This window comes from Calonectris borealis, chromosome 3 (assembly GCF_964195595.1).
Source record: "Calonectris borealis chromosome 3, bCalBor7.hap1.2, whole genome shotgun sequence".
NCBI lineage: Eukaryota > Metazoa > Chordata > Aves > Procellariiformes > Procellariidae > Calonectris > Calonectris borealis.
This window is the reverse complement of record NC_134314.1, coordinates 107704437-107730042: the sequence shown is the minus strand read 5'-3', so window position 1 is coordinate 107730042 and position 25606 is coordinate 107704437. Positions and strand designations below refer to the sequence as shown.

The following is a 25606-nucleotide window of genomic DNA, read 5'->3' as shown; positions in this document are numbered from 1 at the left end:
TCAAAGCAAACTGTTGTAAGGCACAACCAGGATCTTAACATTTTTCTTTTTTTGAGGTACCCTACTCTGAATGCCAGGGTCTCTATTCCCTTTTTGGGGTCTCTGATTTATTTATTTTTTCTTTCTCTTTTGGAGGAATTGAGATGGATCTATGCCTTAGTTCATTGTTATTGATCAAAGAACAAAATCTTTCTCCTCTTCAAGGGAGTTTTGTCTTCAAGCTGGTAGAAAACTCTTCCAACCTGGAGACTGTTTTTCTATTCTGATCAATTGCATTCCAAGCAATTGTGTCTTCTTGCAACCTGGTATGTTCCAGCAAGTCAGCAGATTGGTGAAATGTCTTTGAATCAAGATTGTTCTCTCTTCTGCTTTTCCTCTTTGGGAGGGGAAAAAACAACCTCCTGGCTGAAACCTCCACTTTTCTGTTCATGCATGACACGTTTCCTAACTCTTTGTAGCTATTGAGGACAATCTGATTTTTTAAGAAACTTATACTGATAAACATAACTTTTTCCACATTTACCTGCTGTGGTAGCTCAAGTGTTGTTTTAAGAACTCTGCTGCTACAGAACTGCTGATGTGAAATTTCTGGTTTATTCATATCAGTCCCAGATTTGATTTTGGGTTTTTTTGGTGGCACCTCAGGATTTGAAGTGTTCCAGAGGCACTGTGTTCCCATCCCATGGGAAGAACACATTGAACAGCAGTGCCCATTGGAAGCACTGATTAGGGAGCTTTGGAAACAGCAACTGTTTAAGCAAGGCAGTGTGGGGTAAGTGAGCAGTCCTGTGCGTGCCTCTTGAGTCAGCAGTTTGTGAGCAGGATGGGAGTAGGGACAGAGTGTCTCTGGTATTGAGTTGTGCTCTAGAGCCAGGAAGTATTCCTTAACTTTATCTCTTGGAAGAGACAGAAGGCAATGGAGGAAGCCTTCATAATAGGGAAAGTAAGGGCATTTGGGGAGGCAGGATGGAGAACTGTATTTCACTTGTTTCTTACTAATGAGTTCAGCCTGATCTAAGTAATTCATTCATCAGCCTTATCTTTTTCCAGAGAAAAGAAAAAAACGTCGTCTGGGGCTAGAAGTTATTTTTGCAGCCTTGGATTATGCTGGCTGGAAGGAAAATGTGAAAGCATGGAGCTGTTTGGCAAGACAGGTGAAACAAATTGTAATGTAAGTATCTCTGATACAATGTGCTAAAAACAAATGTGTCAAGTCTCCACCTTTGGGCAATTGACAAAGTGACACTGTGTAGCTTTTGTCTTCAGCATTGTCTTCTGGCCTACCCTGAGTTCTGTGGCAGTGCTTGGCTGCAGTGTGCTTTCATTGGGAGGAAAGGAGAAATTATTGAGGGGAATTCCAAATTTCCAGTATTATCATCGCCTGAAAAAAGTTGTTGGGTTTTTTTACCAGGTCACGTGCTTATGCAGAAAGAGTTATTCAGATGTTCGGGTAGCATTTGCTGCCTATCACTAATCTCTGTCTTTTGGGACACACACACACAAGTTGTTGCATCTTCTGCTCTCTTACTATGTGTACATTATTTGAAGCTAGTTTGAGAATTGCTGGACTGCAATTGGGGCATGACTGGTGCTGTATAGACTGGTGTGTGGTGTGATGGCGGTAGCTGTTACAGAACGCAGCCAGTGTATTCTTAAAAGCTGAGCCAACATGCCTGGGGATTGATGTGTCCTCACCAACACCGATAGACATGGCCTCTGATTTCAAAAGGAGCCATCTCAGGCAATCTGTGCCCAGAAGGCCTCTAATGCCTAGACTTTATTTTACCCAAAAGGGTGTTGTGTTTTTCAAGCGCTATATATTTACAGTAAATTAATTCAGTACTTAATTTGACCCCTTTTGCTGTTTTATTGACACCTCCACCTACACAGCATCTGCTGTTAAGGTCTGGAAGCTAGTGGATTAAAGCTATGAGTGTTGTTGCATAGAGTTAGTAAAAATGGTATGATACTCTAACTTTGCCTTCATTTTTGTATTTGAAGATGCAACTTCAGACTATCTTGAAATATACTGGGCATCTTGCTTGTTTTATGGGAATATCACTTCCTTGTTGTAGGTAGTTTCTATTTCTGAAATTCTTGGTTTGAGGTCTTTATTGCGTAACAGTTATTGGGATAAGTATTTGGGATAAGTTAGTCTTTGAGTATGCATAGAGTAACACAAACATTTTCTAAAAACAAACCAACCCCTTCATACTACTAATTTGTTGTCAAACTTGAAGAAATTTTCTTATTACTATTGACAAACTGGCACACAAGTCAAAGGCTTGCCTCATTTCACACCGTAATCTGTGTTATTGCCAAGTCTAAATAAGAGTGCTGGAGTTCACCTCCTGCCTCACTAGTGTGCTAGGGATTAAAAAAAAGGTTATTTCTGTTTAGATTAGTGTTTCAGTCTGCAATGTAAGGTCAGTGTGTCTAGGCTAGCAATTTATGAGACTTGTAGCAAGCCGATTATAAAATTCAGTGCCTCCTAATCATCTTTTCATCACAATTCAAACTTTTCTGTAACTTGTTTTACCTTTTTCCAGCTCTGAGAAGCATCTTGACTGGATCAAGCAAGAGTGGAACTCCAGAAGGGACTGGTGGCCAGCCTTCCATTTTAGCCGTTACTTGGCAAAAAGGAATTGGCAGGACAATGAAAGCCTTTCATGTGAAAAAGCTCTGGTGGCTGGAATCTTACTGGGAAAGGGTAATACTAAATATTCTTTCCTTTTCACTTCATAGAACAGAAATAATGTCTAGTTCTAGCCCTAATGAGACAGGATGCAGCTGATCTACTCCCTGGAAGAAATGCAGTTTCTTTCTTCTAGGAAAGATTGTCGTCTTTGAAGCTGAACATGAGAAAAAACGTTTGAATTGGTTTGATATTTGACAGTGGGGCGTATTTTGCATAACTTGTCTTATCCTGTTTTAGAGTTCTGTTTTATCTGGCCTTGTTGAGCAGTCAAAATACTATTTATCATCTTGTTTAATCTTCAAAGCACAATTTCAAAAAAGCACAACATGCTTTTGAGTGAATATTGTGAGGACTGTGGAGAGTTTGCTTGCTGGATGCCAGTCTAGGCAGTGTCTCAGCAAACACTGGGTATCAGCTGGCCCTTAAGGACCATGGGGGTGTTGTAATGCAGGAAATAGGAGGAGGGGGCATCTTGATGAAAACCATCAGTGGTTTGATAAGAAGGTGAAGATCATGACCTCTTCAGTAGCATTCTTTGAAATGCTGCCAAAACCAAGTGGAGTATCAGGCCAAGAAGCAGTTGCTAAATTGAAAATGAGAGTATGGTGTGGAGGCCGTGGCTCGTATACAAGTTTGGACTTTTGGTTGATAGGCAACTTGTTCACTGTCAGCTTTTCTATAACTTTATCTTTTGGACTTCATAAACAATTCTCATATTGAAAGTCTTTTTTTGCTTTCAGTAATATGTTATCAGATGTCTCCCAGCTTTTAGTTCCAGATGGCTAATAAAATTGTTCCAGCTCTAATTTTCTTTAATGAAGTTTCTGTGCTTATTGATGTCAACATGAGCCTCTATTTTCCTTATCCAACACAATAAGTTAATGTATGAAATCAATGCTGCTTTACAGTCTTGAAATTTTACTTTCTAATCTATTTGAAAAGTAAAAACAAAAGAAAAAATATTTTGCAAAACACAGCATACAGTTATATACATGTAGAATGTTTTATGGGTCAAATGAGGAAAAATTATTTAATGCTGCAGTTATGTCTCTAATGTGCATGTCTTGGATTATTTTATTACCTTTCATTACTGAAAACTTTCTTAGGTATTTGCATGTTATTTAAACAGTGAAAGCATTTTGTATTTGCTTGTATCATGGTGTAACTTACAGTGCTTTTTTTTTTTTTTTTGCTTAGATTGCAAGTACTTTAAATATGTATCACACCAAGGCTGCAAAGCTCGAGTGAAAAGGTTTCGGATACTGAAGAAATTTGTGAATAAGCACAATCCTGCGTACCTGAGTATATCTGGTCTTTCAGATTCCTCTGTACAACCTTGATTAGAAGGTGCCCTTAAGGTTCTTGCTGTATTTTTTCCTCTCTGTGAAACTGACTTCTGTGTTGTAAAACTTCTAGGCAGACCCTATTGACTCAGTACTAGACTTTTTTATATATTTCTGTAAAAACGCTTTGGTTTGTATTTCTTTTATAATAAAATGAATATAAATCAACTGATAAGGTTGAGGAATTTCTTTAATATTAGCCCCATATTTCTGTGTGAAATGCAAACAGCATTGATTTCAAATACATCTTGAAAAATATTTAGTATTATGGTGTGGAATTTCTGTACCAATAGTATTGTAGGGTTGATCCTACTTACGTTTAGATGCATGGATGGTGATTTAAATGACTGCTGGAATGTAGTTGAAAATCCATTCAGGACTAGCGGTGGCATTCATAATAGGTGGTGTGCCTTAACCTAGGAACAGTACGTGATGTAGTGTGAAAATGCATTCTCAACCTGTAAAGGTTACATAGCTTGCTGCTTATAACTGATCATTTCCTGAAGTATATGGAAAATGGAGAGGCATGTGTCACATTTTTTGCATTGTATATTGAGAAGAATTACAGGTTGTGAAGATCTACTGCAGCTTGTTCAAATAGGTGATGCACTTCAACATACTCAAAGGCAGTTTTCCCACATCATACATATGGGTTGTGTGTCCAGTTCAGGGATTGTTTTCACATCGTTGGTAGGAGAGAGTGAAAGGTTGCTGTAGCTGCATGGCTACAGAGGAAAGCTAGTGTTGCAGTGCTTTGAAAGAGCAAAGGCATGGAGCTACTGAAAACTTCCCTGCCTGGTCAAAGAGACTTTCTAGAATCTTTTTGCAGTCTTGCCTGTGAGTTGAAATATGCACTGCTGCTGTGTTTGGAAAGCAAATGTTAAGGTGTTGTCACAAACTAGCAGTCCAGTTTGCTTGAAAACAACAACAAAATGCTTTCCAAATACTACTTCTGTTCTAATAACAGGTCTGTAGAACTCTGGTGGATGAACTGCTTGAACTACCTCTGGGAATGAAATAAAGATCTCTTTAATAGCATAGTGGTATATGGATAAGTACAGCTATGCTTTTAAAAGCTGAGTGTTTATCTGGGATTTTGGTCTGGGTTAACATGGGTCTTGTGATATGTGCCTTAAGACAATGTGTCTTAAACATTAAGTGAGCTACTTGCCATAACTGTATGTTCTATCAAAAAAAAGGCAATTATCTGTCATTCCAGACCTGTGTGCTAGTTTAGTTCTGACTCCCTAAGAATGCTGCTGCCTCATTCTGTAATAGTGTGGCTTTTTTGTTGGAGGTCTTCAACTAAGTTTTGACTGTTTTAATTTAGATTGTGAAGTTTCAAAACAGTCTTGCCCTGCATCCCTCCTGTAATGTGTCCCACGCCCCTGGGAAACAACCCCCCTTAGTCCAAAAGGTGATCTAAACTGTTGCTCCCAATGACTCATCTTGATAGGTTTCATGCCTGGACAATGGGGCTAAAGCTCTCCTGGGACAGCCCTGGGAGGCAACCAGGCAGGGTGTCCCTTCCCTGGAGTCCTTAATTTGGCTTCCTGCCTGCTCCTCTGGGCTGGCAAGATAGGCCTTTGGGCTGGTGACTCTCCTGTGATGGGCCTGGGAGCATCCCAGCAGGGTGTTATTTGGGCTTCCCCATTCCATTGTCTCTCTGTGCTCCTTTGTGGGTGTGCAGAGGAGCTTTTATCATATAACCTAACACAGAATAGCATAAAAATTGAATGCTAGAGCCCCTGCTGCTTGTTGAGAGCTCCCATATAATTTTCCTTCTGTCCCTTTAGTTGCCTGTGGAGATGTGTATGCCTTGCAGCAGCTGAGAAACCATCTCTTTATTGAGGAAGAAATTTGAAACAAAGCAGCAGAGATTGGGGTGGAGGTAAGGAGAATGAGAGAAAGAGGAGCTTGATGACTTCGAGAAAAATCTGTTAATCCATTGTGCTCACAGCTTTCTCCTATAACCTCTGGAAGCAGGATTGCTGCCGGGGATCATGTTCTCTCCTGGTGCTAGAACTATCATGTGCAAGCAAGTAGAAGAGCAGCACAGTCCCAGCTTTCACATAACTATGTCAAGCATTGCTCTTTCATGTCCTGCAAGAAATTTGCTGTTTCCTGACACCACAGTAGTTGCAACTGAGACAAACCTGCAGATCACAAGTTCTGAGTGGAATTTCCTGTGTAAGTTATTCAGTGCATACTGTGTTTTCAAGCTTGTGTGTTGTACTTTGAATATGGTAACTCCTAGTGGACTGGAATATTCTGCTTTGGCTCTGAATTCAGTGGTCTAGGTTTGGTTTTCTTATGACTTGACATCTTCATCCTGTGTGCAAAACTTCTGTGAGGTTTTTTTTTTCCTTCCGTGAAACAAATAGCACATCTCTTACATCTCTTCTGTGCTGATCTCCTTTATGTAGAGGCAAGGAACTTATTCATGGAATCCACATCTTCTGGTCCACAGACCCACTGTCTGTTGTCCTTCTGTTATTCCACCACTTGTTCTGGCACTTTTAATATTAAAAACTAACATAATGATTACACAAAATCACAATTCACTTCAGCTCTCTCCTCTGCTTTCCCTGTTGTTCCATTCATGTTTTTGATGCTCCTGCTTGTGCTTTCCTGTTTTAAAAATGTCTTTACTAAAGTTCAAGAAAAGCAAGCTAATGAAGCGTCAGCTGCTTTTAAAGCATGTTGACCCTGTGTGTTTTGACCTCCTTCCTCTTCCCCACCATGTTCTCTGTATTCTGAGCAGCTGGCTCATACTGGAGACTTGGGCAGGACTTGCCTTAGCTTTCAGAGCAGTGTAAGCTTATTGTCAGCACTAAACAGGTGTGTGTGTTACCACTGGAGTAGTCCCTGCAGAATCAGAGGGTTGATGTGCCTTGTACTGGTTTGAATTTACAGTTCTTTCTGGGCTTTCTGTAATTGGTGTTCTTATCTGCGATGGTAAATGGAAAGTTCTGCTAAGTCTTGTCGTGTTGCATTTAAAGAATGGCTGGAGGTGGTATGTTGGCCGAAGGTGGGGTCAGGAAGGAAAAAAAAGCCTGCCCACTGCAAGGAGTCCTTGGGTAATGTGAGCAGTAGGCTCTGTGGGAGCTTATGTGTCCTCTCCTTGCCAAATGAGTACAGCTATTCTAGCTCTTCTGCTCTCATCAGAGAGCAGCAAGGAGTCTTCTTGCCTCCTGGTCCAAAGTGACTGGGAAGTGCAGTTCTCTACACAGATAAGTATTCTGAGTTTTTTGTCTGCAAGTGGCACGTCTCTAGGAAAGGGAGAGGAGCGCTTACATTCTCTTAACAGGAATGGGTTGAACGGGTGGATAATGTTAGTTACCCCAAAAAGCTCAGTAATGCTAAAGGAATTAAAAGCATAGGGAACTTGTAGGCAGTAGTTACAAATGAAGAGTATGTGAATAACCTCACTCACTGTTACACTCCTTGCTGTTCATTGTGCTTTCAAAATAAGTCAATTGCCAGGGGACACCAAAGTGTAGTGCCTCGTGATGCGTAACAGCGCAGTGGTGATGAGCGCTCTGGGTGCGTGTGGGTTTGTGCCTTGTTACGAGTAGCAATGTGTACAACAGGGGAAAGCATTTGGTTTTGGTGGAGTGATAAAGGAGTTTGGTTATGATCAAAGCGCTCTTGGTCCGCTTGTTGGAAGAGCGGAGTTAGGGAAGTGTTGTGCTCAGAAAGGCAGGCTGAGGACAGTGTCTACAAACATGGGATGCCTGCGTATGCAGCTGGTGCTGTACTTCACTAGCTGACTGGTGGGATTGCTCGTGCATTCTTCACTAGAGGGAAAAGTGGGCAAAAAAATCTCGTGCATCTTTAAATTAGTTTAATGTCAGCTGAGGTAAAACCCACTAAAATCAATTAGCTTAAGTACAGGGTTACCACAGAATATCAGTTGACCTCAGGTCGTTCTGGTGCCTTAAATGTGTTTTCTTTTTCACTCTTTCTGAATTTCTTATTTTAACCCTGAATTTATACTTGGATTTGTAGGTAACAGCAATATATCTGTAAAGCTTTTTGTCTGAAATTACCTGTACCTATGGTTAATTGCTGCCTTAATTAGGTTGTATTTTATGACCCCTATTCAGTCTTTATGAAACCAGACCCCAGTTTGGTGCATTTTGAGTCGAGTAAAATAGTAATTAGCAATTGAAAGTTACTCGTCTTGTGTTTTTGTAAATGGGGAGAGATTACCAGGTTCTGTATATAGGTATCATATGTTGTATTTTTATCTGTTGTTCATATTTCTTGGTGAAGGATTTCTCAGCCAATTTAGACTAAGATGTAGGGATTAGATTTATAAGTGCTTCTAGGGGCATGAGAAATGTCCAGAGGGGAGGGTTCAGCTATGTGACGTGTGAAATTCCAAAGAGGCAGCCCGGAGGGTTTCTCTCCACCCAAGTAGTAAACTTCAGAGAGAAAAAGGCAGAGAGAATGTAAGCAAACCTGTGTGAATGCTGAGCTCTGTGGCTGGCAATTAATAAAACAGAGAGGATGAATGAACCATACCACGAAGTCCAGGATGTCTATAGATTTGACCTCAAGAAGCCTATACTGAAGGAAGTGAATGTTTGGCCATGCACTGGAAGGAGCAGCAGCAGCTCTGGAGTTTCCTTTTCTTGCCCATATGTCTTTCTTTGCCTCTCCTTATTATGCCTGATAGGCAGTCTGCTGGGGCATCCTCAGTGTCTGGATTACGGGCCGCCTTTCCAGCCCCCTTTTCACTTGGAGTTTTGCTCTGCCTACGAAAATTTTGGCTGCTGTGACCAGGAGAGAGACAACAGCATTGCAGCAAAATACTGGGACATCATGGATTATATTGATCCCCGGGGGCATAAGCTGTGTGGAACATATATCAAAGATATCCTGTGTCAGGTAGGGCAGGAAAATAGTATCTGTATCCTACGGTTTGGGCTGATTTGGGGGTCAGTTGTGGTTCTGGTAGCCTCTTATAGCTAGCTGTGTTGCTGTGAAAAGAGGTGTGGGAGCAGGGGAAAAGTGGGCTGGTGAAGTAATGGTCCCTAATCCTAAGCATGCATTTTGCAAAGTGCTTTGTGTAAAGTGCATTGCTTTGTGGTATCTGGCAATATATAATGATATTTGCTAGCAATAATGATTTATGAAAGCATTGCCCAACTCGGATTATGATGGGAATCCTGCTGCGCTGCTAACTTTTTAATAACGAAGGGGAGAGTTACAGATCAATACTTATTTTCTGCTTGCAGCTACTAGGTGCTGGATTACAAATTCTACAGGATCAAATGATATGGGAATTATCAGGCAAAGTGTTTGGGTCCCTGGATCCCATGAAGGGATGTGTTTTGCTTGTGTTCCTGCTGAGGATGCTCCAAATGATGTGGTTGTTAAAGTAGAAGAAAATTTAATAGGCAGTGGTTTCACACAGCTGCTGCAAGGTCCCAAGGCTTCAGTTACTGCATTTTCATCCGTGCTGTCTCCCCACTGCCCACCTGGCTCAGGGAAACGGGCATTGTGCAGTGAGAAAAGGCCGAAGGCACTCTTCTTCCTGAGCTCCCCTGCCTCCCTATAATTAAAGGGCAGAACTGACCTGCCTTTTCAACAACTGTTAGTCATGCAGAGTTGGACTTACTGCATGCCAAAACACAAAGCAGCCAAAAGACACAGTCTTACTAAGAACATGTAAAATGCTCCTAGTTAGTATTTCCTTTGCCCTAAAATATTTTCTGTGTACAAAAATGTTTCCGTTCATTTTGGATGCTGGCAGGATTCTGGCATCTCCTTGAGGTGTGGGGGGACACCCCTTCAGCACCAGGGCTGAAGAAAGCATCGGTGTTGTTTGTCATTTTACAGTTGTTACACCAGAAAAAGATGTGTTACAGGTCCTAGCAGAACCACCGATGTTGGTGTTATGAAGATTTTCTACATGCTGCAGGTAGAAAAAACACTATAAAAATGTGCCTATTGCCTCTTTGATTCTGCAGGGCATAATTTAATTTTGCATTTGTAAGTGTATTTTGTAGCAAAAAAAACAAACCAACCTACACATTTTATTACAAATTTTCGAAGTAATAAGCCATTACTCTTCTTTTCTTTCTAGAGTAAGATCTTTGGCAAGGAGCTTGTGACTGTGTTATGTGTTGCTCTTCCTGTTCAAGTTGGTGACAACCATGGAAATAAGGTTGGGTTCTCTGGCAAATATTATTTGGCTGTTGAATTCGTGGAGGAGCAAAGATCTACCAAATGGTTTTGCTTTAGTGATGTAGCTCTGCTGGATCAAATTCTTACTGATGGTCTCATGGGAAGGGATGGAAAATGAGGACATCTCCATTCTACCACCTCCACAGTATTCTGATAACTTGTAGTCACTACCTGGGAAACGTTGACACATACTTAGTACCACATCAAATACAAAAAGACAGATGCATATATGTGATCAAGATGTTATTGTGCCAAGTGCTTATTTCCGCTATGTACAGCAGGACTTCAGATAAACTGCTGCTGGTAACAAGTGCTTTTGTTGATATTATTCGTATAGAACTTGGGACGGACACAAAGATTACTCAGAAGCAATGGTAGACAAAATAATATTACTAGCTTTTGTCTTTTGAACAAAACGAATTTCAAGAAACAGGTGTAGGTGCTTATTGATAAGTCTGAATTATTAGTAACTGCTCTAATTTAGTGAAAACAGCATTATTTCACATCTTTGGGAGAGATCAGAGTAGTAGTGATGAGTTGTAACAAAGCAGCTCATTGAGTCAGGTGTTCCTTCAGTGCCAAAACCAGCAGACAGTAAAAAAACAGACAATTTTTTTTTTCCTAGCCTTCCTGATATGGTAACGAGTGGCGTGCTGAGCAGAGGAAGCTGGTTTTGGTGACTGCAGCAGTCTCACTGGTCCCACAGAGCCCAAGAAGGATGCCGTGGAGTGCACCTTCCCTTGGCGGTGGAGCTGTGTTTCTTAACAGATAGAAGACGATTAGCTGGGGTTGTGTTCTGGATCATGGATTTCCTGCTGTCACTACGCCAGATACGTTTCTCTTGAAAACTAACAGGCTAGAAGAGGCATCTAAAGCAATCTGGCTCTGCTGGTAGAGCTGCTTCAGCTTGCATCTGGCAAGATCTGGGTCTATTTTTGCTAGCTATACTTGTTCTAAGCATTTGTAGGTTTAGAGTCTGACCCTCAGCTGAGCTGTTCTAGGATTTAACTTAAAAATCTGATATGGAACTCTGAAAACTGCCTGTAATATTCTTAAGAAGGTGTGCAAGTTGCATGGCTTTAAAAATGCCATGGATGCAAACCTTGCTACATGCACTAGAACAGCTGTTTGGCTGCTGGCTCAGAGGATGTTTCTCTGTTCAGAAAACTGCTACAGGAGAGGCTTAAAAAACTGAAAAGGCCAATTAAGCCTTGTTCAAGCTGATTGAAAGCCATGATATTAGCATGGGATAGGAGCTAGTGCGGGTAAAGCAACATAGTTTTTAAGCCAGTTTTAATCTGAGGCCTGACTTGATTGCTGAATGCACACTCTTTTTGCAGAGAAACTTTTACAAAACAGCAAAGAAGTATCAAATTGATCTTAGCTTCTAGTTATTCCACTCTATGAAGTAGTGGGATTAATTGTATTGTTTCATGCACGCTTGAGTGAAATGAAAGCAGAAAACCAACAGTGACTGCAAGGCCACCTAATCCTGGGGAATGGCCTCCATCTCATGCGTCTTGCTGGGTCTGTGCGCTGCAGGCGTTGTTTGCCAGGCAAACACTGTGGGGGAAGCCCAACGGCTGGAAAAGCATGGCAGCTGCTCAGGGGCTATGCTTATTTAGGAGGATGAACTGTAGGAGACCCTTATGCTGCAGACTGTTGGCAGAACAGAGTTGATGGAGCTCGGAGGTGGTGAGAATTTGCCTTGTTTCAGAGGAAGCTGTTTTTCTCTTTCTCTTCTCAGATTGCTGGTCTGGGAGCTGGACTCTGTTCCCACTTATTGAAAGAAATTAAAAATGTTTTCAAAGGTGTTAATAAAGTAATCACTTCAGAACAGAATTGAGAGGAGCTTTAGACTGCAAGTGACTTGTGCACAACGGAGTGGTGAGCCAGCTGCAGCTGCGTGTTAGTGGGGATGGGGGAGCTGCCCAGGACTCGAAATGCAACACAGGTTAGGCTCTGTCTACTCTCCTCCGCTTTTCCTTAGTGACACCTTATCAGGCTGTCACCTCTCCTTGTCTCCTAGTCACTTGAGATCAGCACCATATTTTGAAAACTATGATAAACTAGAAACTCAACATATTCAGGGGTATACTGGTGAAAGCAGAGAGGGCGAGCAATGGTTAATGGACTCAGTAAGCATCAGGGGAGGAACATGCCAGCCAAGTGGTGTTGAATGCCTGCACCAAAGCTGCTCTCCTTCAAGAAGGTGAGAACAGAAGGACACTTACCTGAAGCTTTGGCTTTTGGGGATGGCACTCAGGGGCTAATGGTGCCCTTCCTCATTCTGGGAAGACCTTAAACATGGGGAAAAATGGTGTGGTTCTGCCATCTAGGGCTGGGGTCAGGCTGCAAGGACAGGCCTGGGGGACTTGGCTCCCCTTTGCCGGCTGGGGACTTTTGATTTGGGAAGAGGAGAGGTTCCTTACAGATGCGATGCAGAAGCAACAGAAACCAGCTCATTCTGTGAAGCTTGATAACCAGCAATGAAAAGTGAGAAACGTATTACACCATCCAAGAGTTGAAAGGGCTTTACTACTTACAAGTCATATCTGTTCTTAGTACGGCCAAAAGCCCTCGGGGGGTTCTGTGAGCAAAGGGAACAGTTTGCTATGCTAAGTTTGGAGTGAAGGTCTGTAGCCTTCACATTAAATATCCAGGAAAGGCTGCTACTTGCACCAAAAAAAAAAGTCAGTGCTTGTATAACTGCTCCAGATTTGTTTAATGAAGCAAACTTGTTTAATGAGGCAGAAAAAATACTAATGTAGTAGTTCTTCATTCTTCGGCTGTCTATGTACTTACCTTCCCACATATGTGCCCAATAAAAACTCTGGATAGACTGTTTCAGGCTGCTGGCATGAAAACCAGCAAAATAATCTTTCTGCAGAATTTAGCTCCTTCTGTTTTAACTTCTGCAATTTTGTGCTGATTAAAATAGACGTGGGATTTTAATGGAAATATTTTATAGACATTCTGGCCCAGAATTTTTGCAAGATGAGGAGTTCAAATTTAGGTACAAATTCAAACTCAATGCCTGATTTTCAGTATTTAACCTATATTTTGCACAGCTAAAAACTTAATGATATTGAAGGGACGTGATTTTAGATACAAAACACTTGAAAATGTTGCCTGCGGTATTTTTTTTCCTGAAGATCACATATGGAATCAATGGTAGCTACAAGAATTGCATAAGATGATATCTACTTATTTGAAACAGTTTTAAATCTCAACTACAGCCTGCTTCAGTGATACCGTACATGCAAAAACATGATCGAAGTTTTACAGCATCAGACCAAAGATTAACTTAGCCTCTACATTTAAGCAATGTACATCTTTAGCACCTACAATTTCTTCTGGTGGAGTTTCACCTCCTTTTTTGACCTGGCTCCTGCTAGTTTTATCTAATCCTCCCTCATTTTTCTTCTGGTGGAGTTTCACCTCCTTTTTTGACCTGGCTCCTGCTAGTTTTATCTAATCCTCCCTCATTTTTCTTCTGGGGGAAAGAGTGAACAAGTGATCCCCATGCATCTTCTCAATGTCACTTGTGATATTTACAGACCTCTGTCAGGCTGTTACCCTACTCTGATCACCTCTTTGCAAAACTGCTCAGTCCCATCTTAATTAGCTGATCTGTATCTTTGACTGTCCTTGTGGATTTGTTTCCCTATGTTGCTTTTAGGAAGCAGGACCAGAGCTGCGCATAGTGTTGAAGGTGTGGGTGAACCTGTACCTGGTTTTTCTTTTTCTTTCCTAACACTTGATTAGACCTAGGTATGGGCTTAAGTGGCTTAACAAGGTAAAATCTTCAATACATCTGGAAAAGGCAGTGATGCTGGCTGATGTGAAAGATGTGTCCAGATTTAGGACTGCTGGTCTGGAGAAGTCTGAAGTACGAAGGCTAATATAGTGCAAAGGATTGCTCAGTGCATAGTGGCAGAGGGAGTTAACAAATTCTTCTCTCAATCTGTTAAGAACAGGTTACAAAGTACCTAGTTCAAAATCTAGCAGGGGAAGCTAAGGGGGATTTCTAAAAGCAAAGATAAGAAGAGATTGCAGAAAGAAATTGCCTGTCACTTCCTTAAAAACCCCTAGTAATGGAGAATCCACAGCTTCCATAGACATACTTCTGTTGGGAATAATTTAGGTGCAGCTGATTGCTTTGGTAAAGGAAACTACTACTGACCTGTAAATCCCCTTTAGCAATATTCTGAGTGACTTTCTACTACTCTGTTTCAAAAATGACTCATTATGTTCTCTGCCTTACTAATTTTTCATTTTATTAACTGGTTTGCTTCCATGAAGGTGTCTTGGCTTCTCCTGGATGTGTGTACATAGCCACATATTTAGTTTCTTTTACTTTCTAGGAATGTTCTCCATACGCTGCACATCTCTATGACGCAGAAAACCCCCGGACCCCTCTAAGAAGCCTCCCAGGACTTTGTTTTGACTACTGCTCTGAGTTTCACTTCAACTGCCGCTCTGCCATCAGCCTGCTGACGAGTGATAAGCACATCCACGAATGCTGCAAGACAAACAAGACGCGCTTTTGCAACCTCCTTCACCTACACGATGAGGACTACTGCTTCCCCAACGTGCTGAAGAACACAGCCCTTAACCGCAACCTGGGCTCGGTGGTGGAGGACCGCAAAGGCTGCCTCCAGCTCTGTCTGACCGAGGTTGCCAACGGCCTGCGGAACCCGGTGCTCATGGCGCACGCGAATGACCATACCCACCGCATGTTCATAGCTGAGCAGGTGGGCGTGATCTGGGTCTATCTACCTGATGGCAGCCGGCTGGAGGAGCCCTTTCTGGATATTAGAAGTATAGTGCTGGCTACGCCGTGGATAGGGGATGAGAGAGGTTTTCTGGGGATGGCTTTCCACCCCAAGTACAAGTACAATGGGAAGTTTTATATCTATTACTCATACATGGATAAGAACCGAGTGGAAAAGATCAGGATCAGTGAATTGAAGGTTTCGGCATCTGATGTCAACAAAGCTGATCCACTCTCGGAAAGGTAAAGTTCATATTGAATGCTATTGTATGCCACGATGAGAAATTATTTTTCTTTGTCCCTGTCCTTCCCCCTTGCAGAACCTGCACATTCCCATCACCCCGGTTCAGGTGTGTGACTGGCCTGCTATGAAGCTACCAGAGACAGGTTGGCTCAAGGTCACACAGCAAGCTAGAAATGAAACTGAAAAGAGGACCCAGCATCTAGGCTTCCAGGTTGTCTTCTCTCTCTATCTTGTACTCTTGCCTTCTAAAGAGCAGTAATAGCCTTAAGCCTATTGTGGAATTAACATCTGCCCTAGAAGTTTTGTACTGTAAGAGAACAGGGATGCCTCGCTACAGTACTATACATTCATTTGATCTGACACGTGTGCCCCTGCCCTGTCCCCCCACTAAGGAAAAAAAGCTAATTCTCAGTTATGGAGAAGAATTTGTTAATAGCGGTTATTTTTTCTAGAGTTTCACAATTGCCTTAAGATGCTTCTGAAGCCCTGAAATTCACCAACTCCTTCTCATGTAAGAAAGCAGAACCCACCTGTGGCAATCAAAGTTTAAAGGACAACAAGTGTTCCCTGCAGATGAACACATTAGGTATTTGTAGTTAAGTTTTCAGAGGAGCTGTGACGCTCCTGTGCGCACGGCGGTGGGTGAGCTCTGTACCCCAAGAGGTGTTAATGCAGTGCAGGTCGGAGCTGTAGTGCACGGGGCAGCCGTAGTGCCGCACGGCTCCCGGGAAACAGGTTTCCTCAGGGGATGCCATACTGAAAGGAGCTCTGCTGTAAGCTAGGCAGACAGCCTGATGCTGCAGGCTCACGGGAAACAGGATGCAACTCGGCACCGTATTCGACGAAGGTGACAGGTCTGTACAGCTGGGAAATCTTGCTTGCTTCTGTAGAAGTAGTGATGCAATATTTCTGCAGCCTACCTGAATGCTCAGTCCTTTCCAGTAGCTACATCTGGAGTTATTTCTCTTTTTTTAGGAATCTTTTGGAACTTGAAGAACCAGCTGCAAATCATAACGGTGGGCAGCTGCTCTTCGGTGTGGATGGCTGTATGTATCTATTCACAGGGGATGGAGGGAAAGCTGGAGACCCTTTTGGGAAATTTGGGAATGCTCAGAACAAGTAAGTAGGAGGGCAGTTGAAAGCCTTGAGCTTGTCCACCAAGACACAGGGTTTGAAAATGAGACAATGTGGAAGAATAAAGTAAGAGTGATTCCCAAAAGTGCTTGTGCATCTGCAAGTCTGTCCAATGCAGTATTTCAAAAATTTAAATCTTACATTTTGAAAGCTAAGGAAACCCAATTTGTTGAGAGGGGGAAAAGTCTTCTGTGACTGTCAACAGGTTGCAAGACATACCAGCTGTTGGTTTATCTCTTTTGGACAGATAACTTTTCCTTTGGAAAGGGAGAAGAGGGAGAGAATTGTTCGTTTTCAGTTGGCTCTCATGCTGGGATTTGTCTCTTTCTGTCATTCTCTTTAGGAGTGCTTTGTTGGGGAAAGTCTTGAGGATTGACGTGGATGGAAAAAGCCCCGATGGAAAGCCTTATCGCATCCCTCCTGATAATCCGTTTGTGTCTGATCCCAAGGCCCGCCCTGAGGTTTATGCTTATGGGGTCAGGAATATGTGGCGCTGTGCAGTTGACAGAGGGGACCCTGTCACGAAAAAGGGAAGAGGGAGGATATTCTGCGGGGATGTCGGGCAGAACAGGTTTGAAGAAGTCGACATCGTTGTTAAAGGAGGGAACTACGGCTGGAGAGCGAAGGAGGGATTTGAATGCTACGACACAAAGCTTTGCCACAATTCCTCTTTGGGTAAGGACGAAGATTCTTACAGAAGATTACTTTATTATGTGTGTGTATTTACTGGACTATAGCTCCATTTTTCCGGTGAAGCTAAATAATCCAGTGTTGTGAGTTAAATGAGCAGAATGCTCCTTCTCCCCAGCCCTGCGGTGTTGTTATGAAATGATGCCCTGCTTATTCAGGGAATTCCCTGTCATACACTGCACTGGACAAGTTGTTTAAGGTCAAAGCCTGTGTCTTCTGCAGACAGAATTTTCCCAGTGAAGTTAGGAAGGCAATGGATTGGGTTTAAGTAGGAAAGCAATATTGTGTTTTCTTCAGAAGCTCTGAGCCAAGGCTATGGCTAAGGAGAGTGGGCCAGGCTGATGCTGAGACCCTGAAACAAATCCTGTGGAAGAGGCAGTCTGTCCTACCAAGTAGGGTGCCTCAGCAGAACACCCAAAAGCTGTGCTTTGGGTCTGACTGGGCATGATGGACAAACCCACTTCTGCCTTTAAAAAAGAGCAGATATTGATGGTCTTCATAAAGCTCTTTGGAAAGCATGGTAGAAGAACTGGGTATTATTATAATGTTCCTTAAGCTGTTGGAAGAAAACACCTGGTCTCAAGCTCCTGTAGATGTTTCTGAAACATTTGTATGAGCAGGCAAGCGTAGAGTATGTTATCAACATTTCTCCTCTGCTATACTGGTACCCACACAGCTCTTAAGTTTTTTTGTTTGGTTGGTTTTTTTAATGGCCCAATCCTCAATTAACAACAAAACTGAATTAGATTTTGCCGTTAATCTATGGTTTTTAACGAATTGCATTTGTGATCTTTATCCTCATCATTAAAGACTAAAGACAAGCTACTTGATCCAGGGGAAAAAAGTGAGGACAAGACTAAAATTTTGTGTGATCTGATATTCAACCCAAGAAAGGGATGAATTCATTTTTAAGATTGCTGGAGGCAAAGCCTTTATTTTATAAGTCTCATGACATAAAATGGAGGTAGCACACTCACGCATGTTCTGTGCTGAGAACGTCAGCAGACCTATGAAGATGTTGAGTCAACTTGCAATTGTTTGATCTTATTCCCTTCTCTAAAAATACTCGAATTTGTAACGACAATCCCTGCTAAAATGACTGGTGCAATCACAAACCTGTAAGATAATACTTACTGCAGGCTGACACCTTTCTGCATTGCTCGCTTGATGCAGAGAATCTTGGTCCTATGTGTAACGGAAGCTCATTACAACTAAGTCTTGATAAGCAACTACACAGAGCTCCTGAGAGCCCCTGGGTCTGTTCTGTCCTGGAGCAAATTACTGAATTCCCACTGAAATTTAACTGTGCTGTTTGTTCAACTGTACTGGTCTTTCTAGTCATTTTTGTGCCCATTGGTGTCATTGAGCAATCACTTTTTGATGTTCTCTGGATGTAAATTTTCTTGCTTTTTATTCTTCTGTGTTTAACAGATGACGTTCTTCCAATATTTGCATATGGCCGCAATGTGGGGAAGTCAGTCACTGGAGGTTATGTATACAGAGGATGTGAATCGCCCAACTTGAACGGTCTCTATATTTTTGGTGATTTCATGAACGGGTGAGATGAATTGTTTTCTCTGCAGCTCCCATTCTGCACCCACATTTGCCTTAACTGGGCAAATACGCATATTAGAGCATCCCGAAACCTTTTCAGCTGGAGTAAATGAGAATCCCAGATGTCTGTGTATTAGATTAAGGGCTCTGGCCGTTATAACAACATTTTGGTTGGAATCTAAACTTCCTCCAATTTAGAGTCCTTAGGATAGGTTTACTTTTGTTCAGATCTATTTTTCCAAAAGACAAACATTAAAGCCAGTCAACAGTCAGGGTCCTCACTGACATCCCTTTTTCCAGTAATGCATGATTTTGACAGGAACTAATCTTGATAATGGAAACATAAAACACAGGGTTTTATTTTTCATCTAGTCGACTTATGGCTTTACAGGAAGATGAGAAGACAAATAAGTGGAAGAAGCAAGATATCTGCATTGGGAGCACCAAAGCTTGTGCTTTCCCCAGAATGATCCGTTCTTATAGCAAATTCATCATCTCATTTGCTGAGGATGAAGCAGGTAGGTATCGTGCTAGCCATATCTTTATTGGAAACTGTACTGTCGGTTCGGTGTTGTGGGGCAAATGTGTAAAACTATGTTGCTCCTCGCATGCTACTAGAGAGCGGGCACTGCAGAGCAGGTTTGTGGCTATCTCAGCATGGCAGGCGGGGTTGGTATGGGGTTCAGAGAGGTCTCCTGCCCCGTGAGGCTATTGCAGATAGGCTTGATGGAGAGCTCAGGAGACAGATCTTCATATAAACTTGCAGTCTGAACGCTCCAGGTTCTCTAAGGAGTTTGAACTCCTGTTGGTTTCGGCCTTTCCCTGCCCTTTTGTTGTTCTTTGTTTATGCTGTTTCATTAATGGAAAGACTATATCAATGCGGTTTGTTCTTTCCTTGTAACAGCTCATCCTCACTTGAGTTCCTACAGCTTATCTGAATTTCCCCCTCTTCATTAGTAGAAATTCCTCAGTCTTATTCACAGCAGCACTTCACACTGGATTATACACCAAGGCTTTATTTGGGGATGAGGAAAGCCACTAATTTGAAAGTTGAGTGGAAATGTCTCAGTGCATAGGATTATTGCTATGGTCACGATGACCAGATCTCTCACCAAGGTGAAAATACTAAGGTGTACTTTGTTCACTTTTGTACAGACACTTTAGTCTCCTGACAAAGAGCTATGCAATACAAAAAGTAACTGCAAATTTTTTGGGAGCCCAGATGTGCTTTAATGAGCTCTGATGCTTCACGATTTAGCAGAAAAGAGATTTGCTTGTAATGAAAAGATCCTAGATGGTCCAGCTAGCATATTCTGTCAAAAATGCAGGGAGATGCAGGCTTTGTTGTGAAATATGTGCAATTTTTAACTGTTCTAACAACATGTGGAGTGAGTGGATATTAAATGTCTCTTCTACTGGTTGTTCTTTTAGAAACCAATATGGTGTCATCATGTGACTTGAAAAACAACAGTTTTGCCTCTTTTGCAAGCTACTATAATTTGCCTGGATATTGTTCTAGTGGGTGCTGAAGGGAAGGCATAAGGAATAGTTGCTCTTCTCAGCAACCATACAGGAAAAAGAAGCTTCTGTCTTCCATGGATTAGTCAATTTAGCTCTTGTTGAATTTTTTTGGTAGGGCTGTGAGATGGCTAAATACTTGTTGTGTGGTCTTCCCCTCTATTTGTAGCTTCTGGCTGCTTCTTTGGTACAAACAAAATTAAAAAAATACATATTTATACAGACGAAAGTAACCTTTTGGAGGGCCACTGACATGAGGTAATGAAGGTCCTGCTCAGGCACTGCGCTCCATCGAGGGCTGCTGGTTCTGCGTGGAACCCTGCTGCAACCAGGAGATCACTTGGTGTCCCTGGGAGTCCACCTGCGCAGGCAAGGGTGAGACCAAAGCCCACTTCTTGAAAGTAAGACACGACTGAGGGAGTGACTGAAGGGGTTTTCTTTTCTGACCGTGTGAATTAGTGAAGAGTCAGGAAAGAGAGGGAAATGGAGAAGTGGGATTCAGCTTGGGCACTTGAATCTGAAACTGGTTTTCTTTTTTCACCTCCATTTAGGTGAGCTGTATTTTATGTCTACTTCTTATCCCAGTGCCTACGCACCACACGGCTCGCTCTACAAGTTTATTGATCCTGCAAGGTTAGTAATTAAAGATGTTTTTCCATGCCAAATTCTTCTATAATCACTATACATTCCCCAGCTATCACAGTAGAAAGAATGTGAAGTACTATTGATACATAATCTCACTGACCTCCACATCAAGTCCTTGGATTTGTTCACCCACTGTACATCTGGTGCAACTTTAATCAGTTTTGGTGATTTTATTCCTCACTAATCATATCTGTGCACCCAGAAATAGAGTTCAGACACCCTAAAGGTCTGGGACAGTAAGGATCAAAAGAATGTCTCCTTGGTTGCATATCTGAAGTATAGCACAGTGGTGCTTTAAAAATGACCATCCATATCCTTCAGGGTCATGACATCAAATATCTGTGATGCCCTTTCATGTAAATAAATAAATTGCAGTCCACAGTTTAGTTTTCTTAACAAAGAAGAGTGAAACCTGGTGGTTCATGCAGTGTTCAAATAATAATTGGAGCCTGAACCTGAGTTTTTCCAAGCAAAATGTTTTTTCCCCATTAAGCAGTTATCCTGCTAAAGTCTGTTTTTACAATAATAAGCATACTTATGTAATTTTTTCCCCTCCCAAGTTTTTGGATCTTGCTAAAAAGCATTAAATGAGTTTCAAATCACCCTGTAAAGTAGATACAGTATTAATGTGTCTGTGCTGTTGCCAAGATCTCAGACACTAACAAAGTGAAGAAAACAAGATATGTTTTCTTGAGAAGTTAAATCCAAAGCTAGATAGTTAACTCAAGCTCTGTACCAAGGTGATGAGAATAGCAACTTGAGTCTTTTACTTGCCGTAACTTGAGGAGACTCCTGCCTTTAACAGCTTATTGTCTGCCAGGAAGCCTTTGAACTGCATTAACTGTGGCTGACCAAAATGTAACATTTTCAACTAAAAAAAAAAAAAATTTGTGAGTTAGCATAAACATCGAGAGCTTGACCATGCTCTATTTCACAAAAAAAAAAAAAAGCCCTGCAGTCCCTATGCCACTCCTTAATGCACCATGAAGACTACCAGGATGATAAATCCTCTTCTTTCCTGCTGTAAAAGGAGAAATGCAGCTTTCTGTTTCACAAGCAGCCTGCGGAGCCTTTCCAGGAGGCTGCCTGCCTGAGGACTGGTGTGCAGTAATGCACCATGTCACGATGACTCCACGGTGGGCAGCAAGCCCCTGCCAGGAGTGCGATGGTTTCACTGCGCAGAAGGGCTTTCTGGAACACTCTTCCCTGTGCTTTTGGAGCTTCATAACCACCACTTCTAGAGCAGGACCAGGCACTTATTCCCTTGGCTCTTTGGAATTTATTCTTGTATTTTCTGGTTCCTCTTGTTTACCTGAGCCCGGATGCTGCTCTGCTCAGCTTTGCCCTTGTCTGTTTGCTTAAGCACTTTGCAAGCTTGTCCAGGGTGTGCACAGCACTGACTGCTCCTCTGGAGCTTGCTGAGCTTGCTTGGCCCTGGAACAGAGAGTCCTAACACCTCCAGATCCTGCGTTGTACTCTGCCCTCCTCCGGATTGTATCACAAGTGGAGATTTTTCCTTTCTCCTTTGCTTTTTTTTTTTTGCTGTTTATAGGATTATTCCATTTCCGTCTCACTGTGAGTGGTGGCTGGGATAACTGGCTTCTCTGATGGGTGCAGTCCCAGTTTGCCCAGTCCAGACACTCCCTGCTTCCTGCCCGCACTTCAGCAAGGACGCTGGCAAGGGCAGCAAGCCGCAAAAACGCCTGCTTCAAAACGGTGGCAGGGCCACTGCCATCTACCTGATGGCAACTCAAACTTCCCTAGGAACCTCCCGGGAAAACGGATGGCAGCAGAGCCCCGTGTCCCCACTTCAGCTCGCCTCTCCAGCAGTGCTCTCGGGGACAGCAGAGTGGCTGGCCTGCCTCTGCCTGGATTGGCAATAAATCCCCTCAGTCAGGAGCGGAGGAAAGAAGTGTTAGAAGGTGCTTTGAAAGTTAGAGAAGAGAGAGAAGGGGAAAAAAACCCACACCAACCCCCCAAAAAACACCCCACAAGCAATGGCAAGAAAAAGCTTAGTAAGCTTTTTTTTTTAATTGAAATGGTATGGAGGAAGCACTTGGCTGTTGCCCTGTCTGAAGGAGAACGCTAATCACAAGAGAATGTGATGCCTTAGGTCATGCTTCGCTTCGCTCTGTGCTGTCAAGCATGCCAAATTGGAAGAGCCTGTTCTTATTTGTCCTACAGCAGTTCCCTGGGTGGGTAACAGAAAACACAGGTCTGTTGCTCTTCTTTGTACCCGCCTTCTTGCCATTTAACATGTGACAGCTTTACCTCAGGGAAAATGTGTTTTTTTTTGGGGGGGGGGGTGCTTTTATACTGTGGGAAGCTGTCAGGGAACGGCAGGAGAGGAACGCGGATATGTTTTCTTTGCAGTTGTTGCTTCCTCCCTCTTTGCCTGTTCCTTTCCTTTCTCACCCCTCTTGCTGAAGCACCATGTTGTGTCCGAAACGGCACCCTTTGAAGGTCACACTAACTTTTGCGGGGCTGTGTGGGAATATTCTGCTGCGTGTACAGAGATCCTTACGCCGCACCACGAGCGAGTGGAAAGCGCTGTCACTACAAGCCTTACGTGCAGGAATGGGACTCCTCCAGTTCAAGGTGGGATGCACGAGACAGTATTGGTGAGGACAACCCAAAGTGACTGATAATCTGACGTTCAACCAATGCATCCACCAGGCTTTTAGAAACAGCGTTGCACTGCACCTCCAGCAGCAGGACGTATAGCTGAACACGCCTAATCAGCACCCTTGAATTCAGTGGTGGGCGACAAGTTCATGCAGGCAGGCCAGCATCCCACACACAAACCAACCAGCTATCGATGCTGGATAAAGACAGTCCAGACTGCCTGATGGCAGAAAGTTGACCAGAAGGATGGTGGAAGAGAAGCTGCAGCCTTCCAGCTGCTATTGCTATTCAGACAGGGATCTTATGGCTTGCAGTCCTGAGTTAGGCTCTTAAATTCCATTTCCGTTGCACTCCAGGTGCCTAAAGTGCTGTCATGCCTCTTCCAACAGAGGCAAATGACAACGGGGGATTGATGTGTGCCTCTGGAATAAATAAACTTCCTTAACAATCTCTCAGATGTCTGCATATGGCTTTCTGTTTTTCAAGGAGAGCTCCACCAGGGAAGTGTAAATACAAGCCTGTTCCAGTGAAAACAAAGAGTAAACGGATACCATTTGTTCCACGTGCAAGTAAGTTGTTAGGCTTTAATTTTGCTGAGAAGCAAACATATAACCATCTCTTAGGCATGTGATTGAAATCTTTAGCAGTCTTAAAAACTAAAGCACTGAGCAGGAGCAATCTTGAAGTTAGGTTATCACATTTAATGTGTGCTTCTGTTGTCTACTGGATGCCATGCCTTTTCTTAATCCCAGTCTGATTTTTTTTTTTCCCCTAAGTGTTGCCAAGTAATAGTGCCAACGGGCATCATAAGGGAACTGATGGCTTTGATTCAGGCATTGGGTTTGGTCTGGGAAGTTCTGAGCACCTGTCCCTGGCTCTGTGACAAACTCCTCGAGTCAAATAATCCCCTCTCTGTAATTCTAGGGGAGTCAATCTTCCTTTCTCCTGGCCTTTTTCTGTCCTACGTCCGATGCAGCTAGGGCAGGGGTTATATCTTATTGAGTAGAAACAGTGTTTAGCAAGTTGAGGTTATCTTTTCTGGGATTTTCGGATATTAGTGTAATATGAAAAATTCATGTTGTTAAGTCTGCCAAAGAAGTGTGTAAGGTTTCATCATATTCTGTCTGGATTTATTTTTCTTAAATATACATTCATCATTTCTAAAATTAAACAAATTTTATTTCCAAGAAACCCAACGCTCTTTTGATGGAAGAAAAGAGGTTTATATAGTGTGTATTTCTTCTTTCAGAATGTCAGCTATTTTTCTTAACTGTAGTTCTAATAAGAGTTTATATCAGTTGTATCTCTGAATTAGCCTTTTGCCTTAAAGCAGGGATGCTGAACCATGTTAATTACTTTCCTCAGAGACTGTCCTTGAGCTGCTTAATGAACCTTCAACAACCAAGCCTCCAAAAAAATCTTCTACCCCCACTGCAGCCATCCCAACAATTTCTTCTAAGAAAGCTAAAAAGACCCCATCCACCAACAGAAAAGCATCAGCAGTGAAACCAGCTCCATCTGGTAAAAAGAGACAGAAAATCAAAGCTGAGGCTAAACCTCACAAGCCAAAGCAGGAAGAGAAGGTTGCACACACTTCCAGAACTACACCAGTACCACCTTTGCCAAAAAAGAGCTCCCACCTAACCAGAATCAAGAAACTCCTTCCAAAGAAATCAGCACTAGCTAAGGAAAAACTGGAGAAGAGGAGGAAGGAGAGTAGATTAAGAAGCCGCTTTTGAAGCTCAGTGACGCCCCAGAAAAAAGCAAGTCACTTGGAAGATGGTGAAACAAATGTTTTGAATAGTGACCAAATAAAAGAGAATCAGCTGACTTGTTATGCCAGTGCTCCCCGGTGCGCCTCCATTAATGTCAGTGTTAGCGGTCTCTCTCTATATGTTCTATTAAACCTTAACAGCACCAGCCTCCTAATATTATCTTTCTTTGCAAATCCTGCGGTGATGTCCTTTTCTGACAAGTAGTTATGAGAGCCTCTGATGGACATTCACTGGTAAGATTTGGCTGTGTATGACTATCTAATAAATCCAAGTGCCTCCAACTTTCAGAACTTGCATCTTTTATCCAAGAGTATGAAATAGCCATGTCAATGACCTTACCTTTCTTTTTTTTTTTCTCCTTTAATTGAAATGCAGTCATGAGTACATTTTAAGAGTAGTTGTCTT

At 42.5% G+C, this 25606-nt stretch overlaps 2 protein-coding genes across 10 annotated transcripts in view; both read left to right on the top strand.

Moving 5' to 3' along the window:
- TAF1A (TATA-box binding protein associated factor, RNA polymerase I subunit A) overlaps window positions 1–14755 on the top strand; it is a 22515-nt gene extending 7760 nt beyond the window's left edge. For 2 of the 5 annotated variants that reach the window (XM_075147159.1, XM_075147158.1), the window contains 3 exons: window positions 1051–1171; window positions 2550–2710; window positions 3896–4207. In XM_075147159.1, the coding sequence (XP_075003260.1) occupies window positions 1051–1171; window positions 2550–2710; window positions 3896–4038 (425 nt within the window). In that variant the 3' untranslated portion in view covers window positions 4039–4207. Of the gene's footprint in view, window positions 1–645; window positions 773–1050; window positions 1172–2549; window positions 2711–3895; window positions 4208–5837; window positions 5933–14606 lie in introns of those variants that run through there. The other 3 variants (XR_012673160.1, XM_075147156.1, XM_075147157.1) reach the window with 3 other exon arrangements.
- Window positions 5844–25606, top strand: HHIPL2 (HHIP like 2). 5 transcript variants are annotated; one of them, XM_075147151.1, is made up of 12 exons: window positions 5844–5932; window positions 6025–6231; window positions 8726–8937; window positions 10139–10219; window positions 14607–15259; window positions 16236–16379; window positions 16738–17069; window positions 18516–18642; window positions 19011–19156; window positions 20708–20789; window positions 23913–23995; window positions 24792–25606. In XM_075147151.1, the coding sequence occupies exons 2-12, from the start codon at window positions 6045–6047 to the stop codon at window positions 25163–25165; spliced, it is 2421 nt and encodes an 806-aa protein (XP_075003252.1). In that variant the 5' UTR covers window positions 5844–5932; window positions 6025–6044; the 3' UTR covers window positions 25166–25606. The 5 variants fall into 5 exon arrangements, with proteins under 5 accessions (XP_075003252.1, XP_075003254.1, XP_075003251.1 ...); XM_075147150.1 differs by having other exon boundaries at window positions 5859–5932; window positions 6028–6231; XM_075147153.1 differs by lacking the exons at window positions 6025–6231; window positions 8726–8937; window positions 10139–10219 and adding an exon at window positions 11987–12193 and having other exon boundaries at window positions 5845–5932; window positions 24792–25602.

Excerpts from the sequence above, each read along its gene's own strand:
- HHIPL2 (XM_075147151.1), top strand. The coding sequence starts at position 6,045 with ATGTTCTCTCCTGGTGCTAGAACTATCATGTGCAAGCAAGTAGAAGAG. Across the intron at positions 6,232-8,725 it reads TTCTGAGTGGAATTTCCTGT|GCAGTCTGCTGGGGCATCCT; the intron begins GTAAGTTATTCA and ends TATGCCTGATAG. Across the intron at positions 8,938-10,138 it reads TCAAAGATATCCTGTGTCAG|AGTAAGATCTTTGGCAAGGA; the intron begins GTAGGGCAGGAA and ends TTTTCTTTCTAG.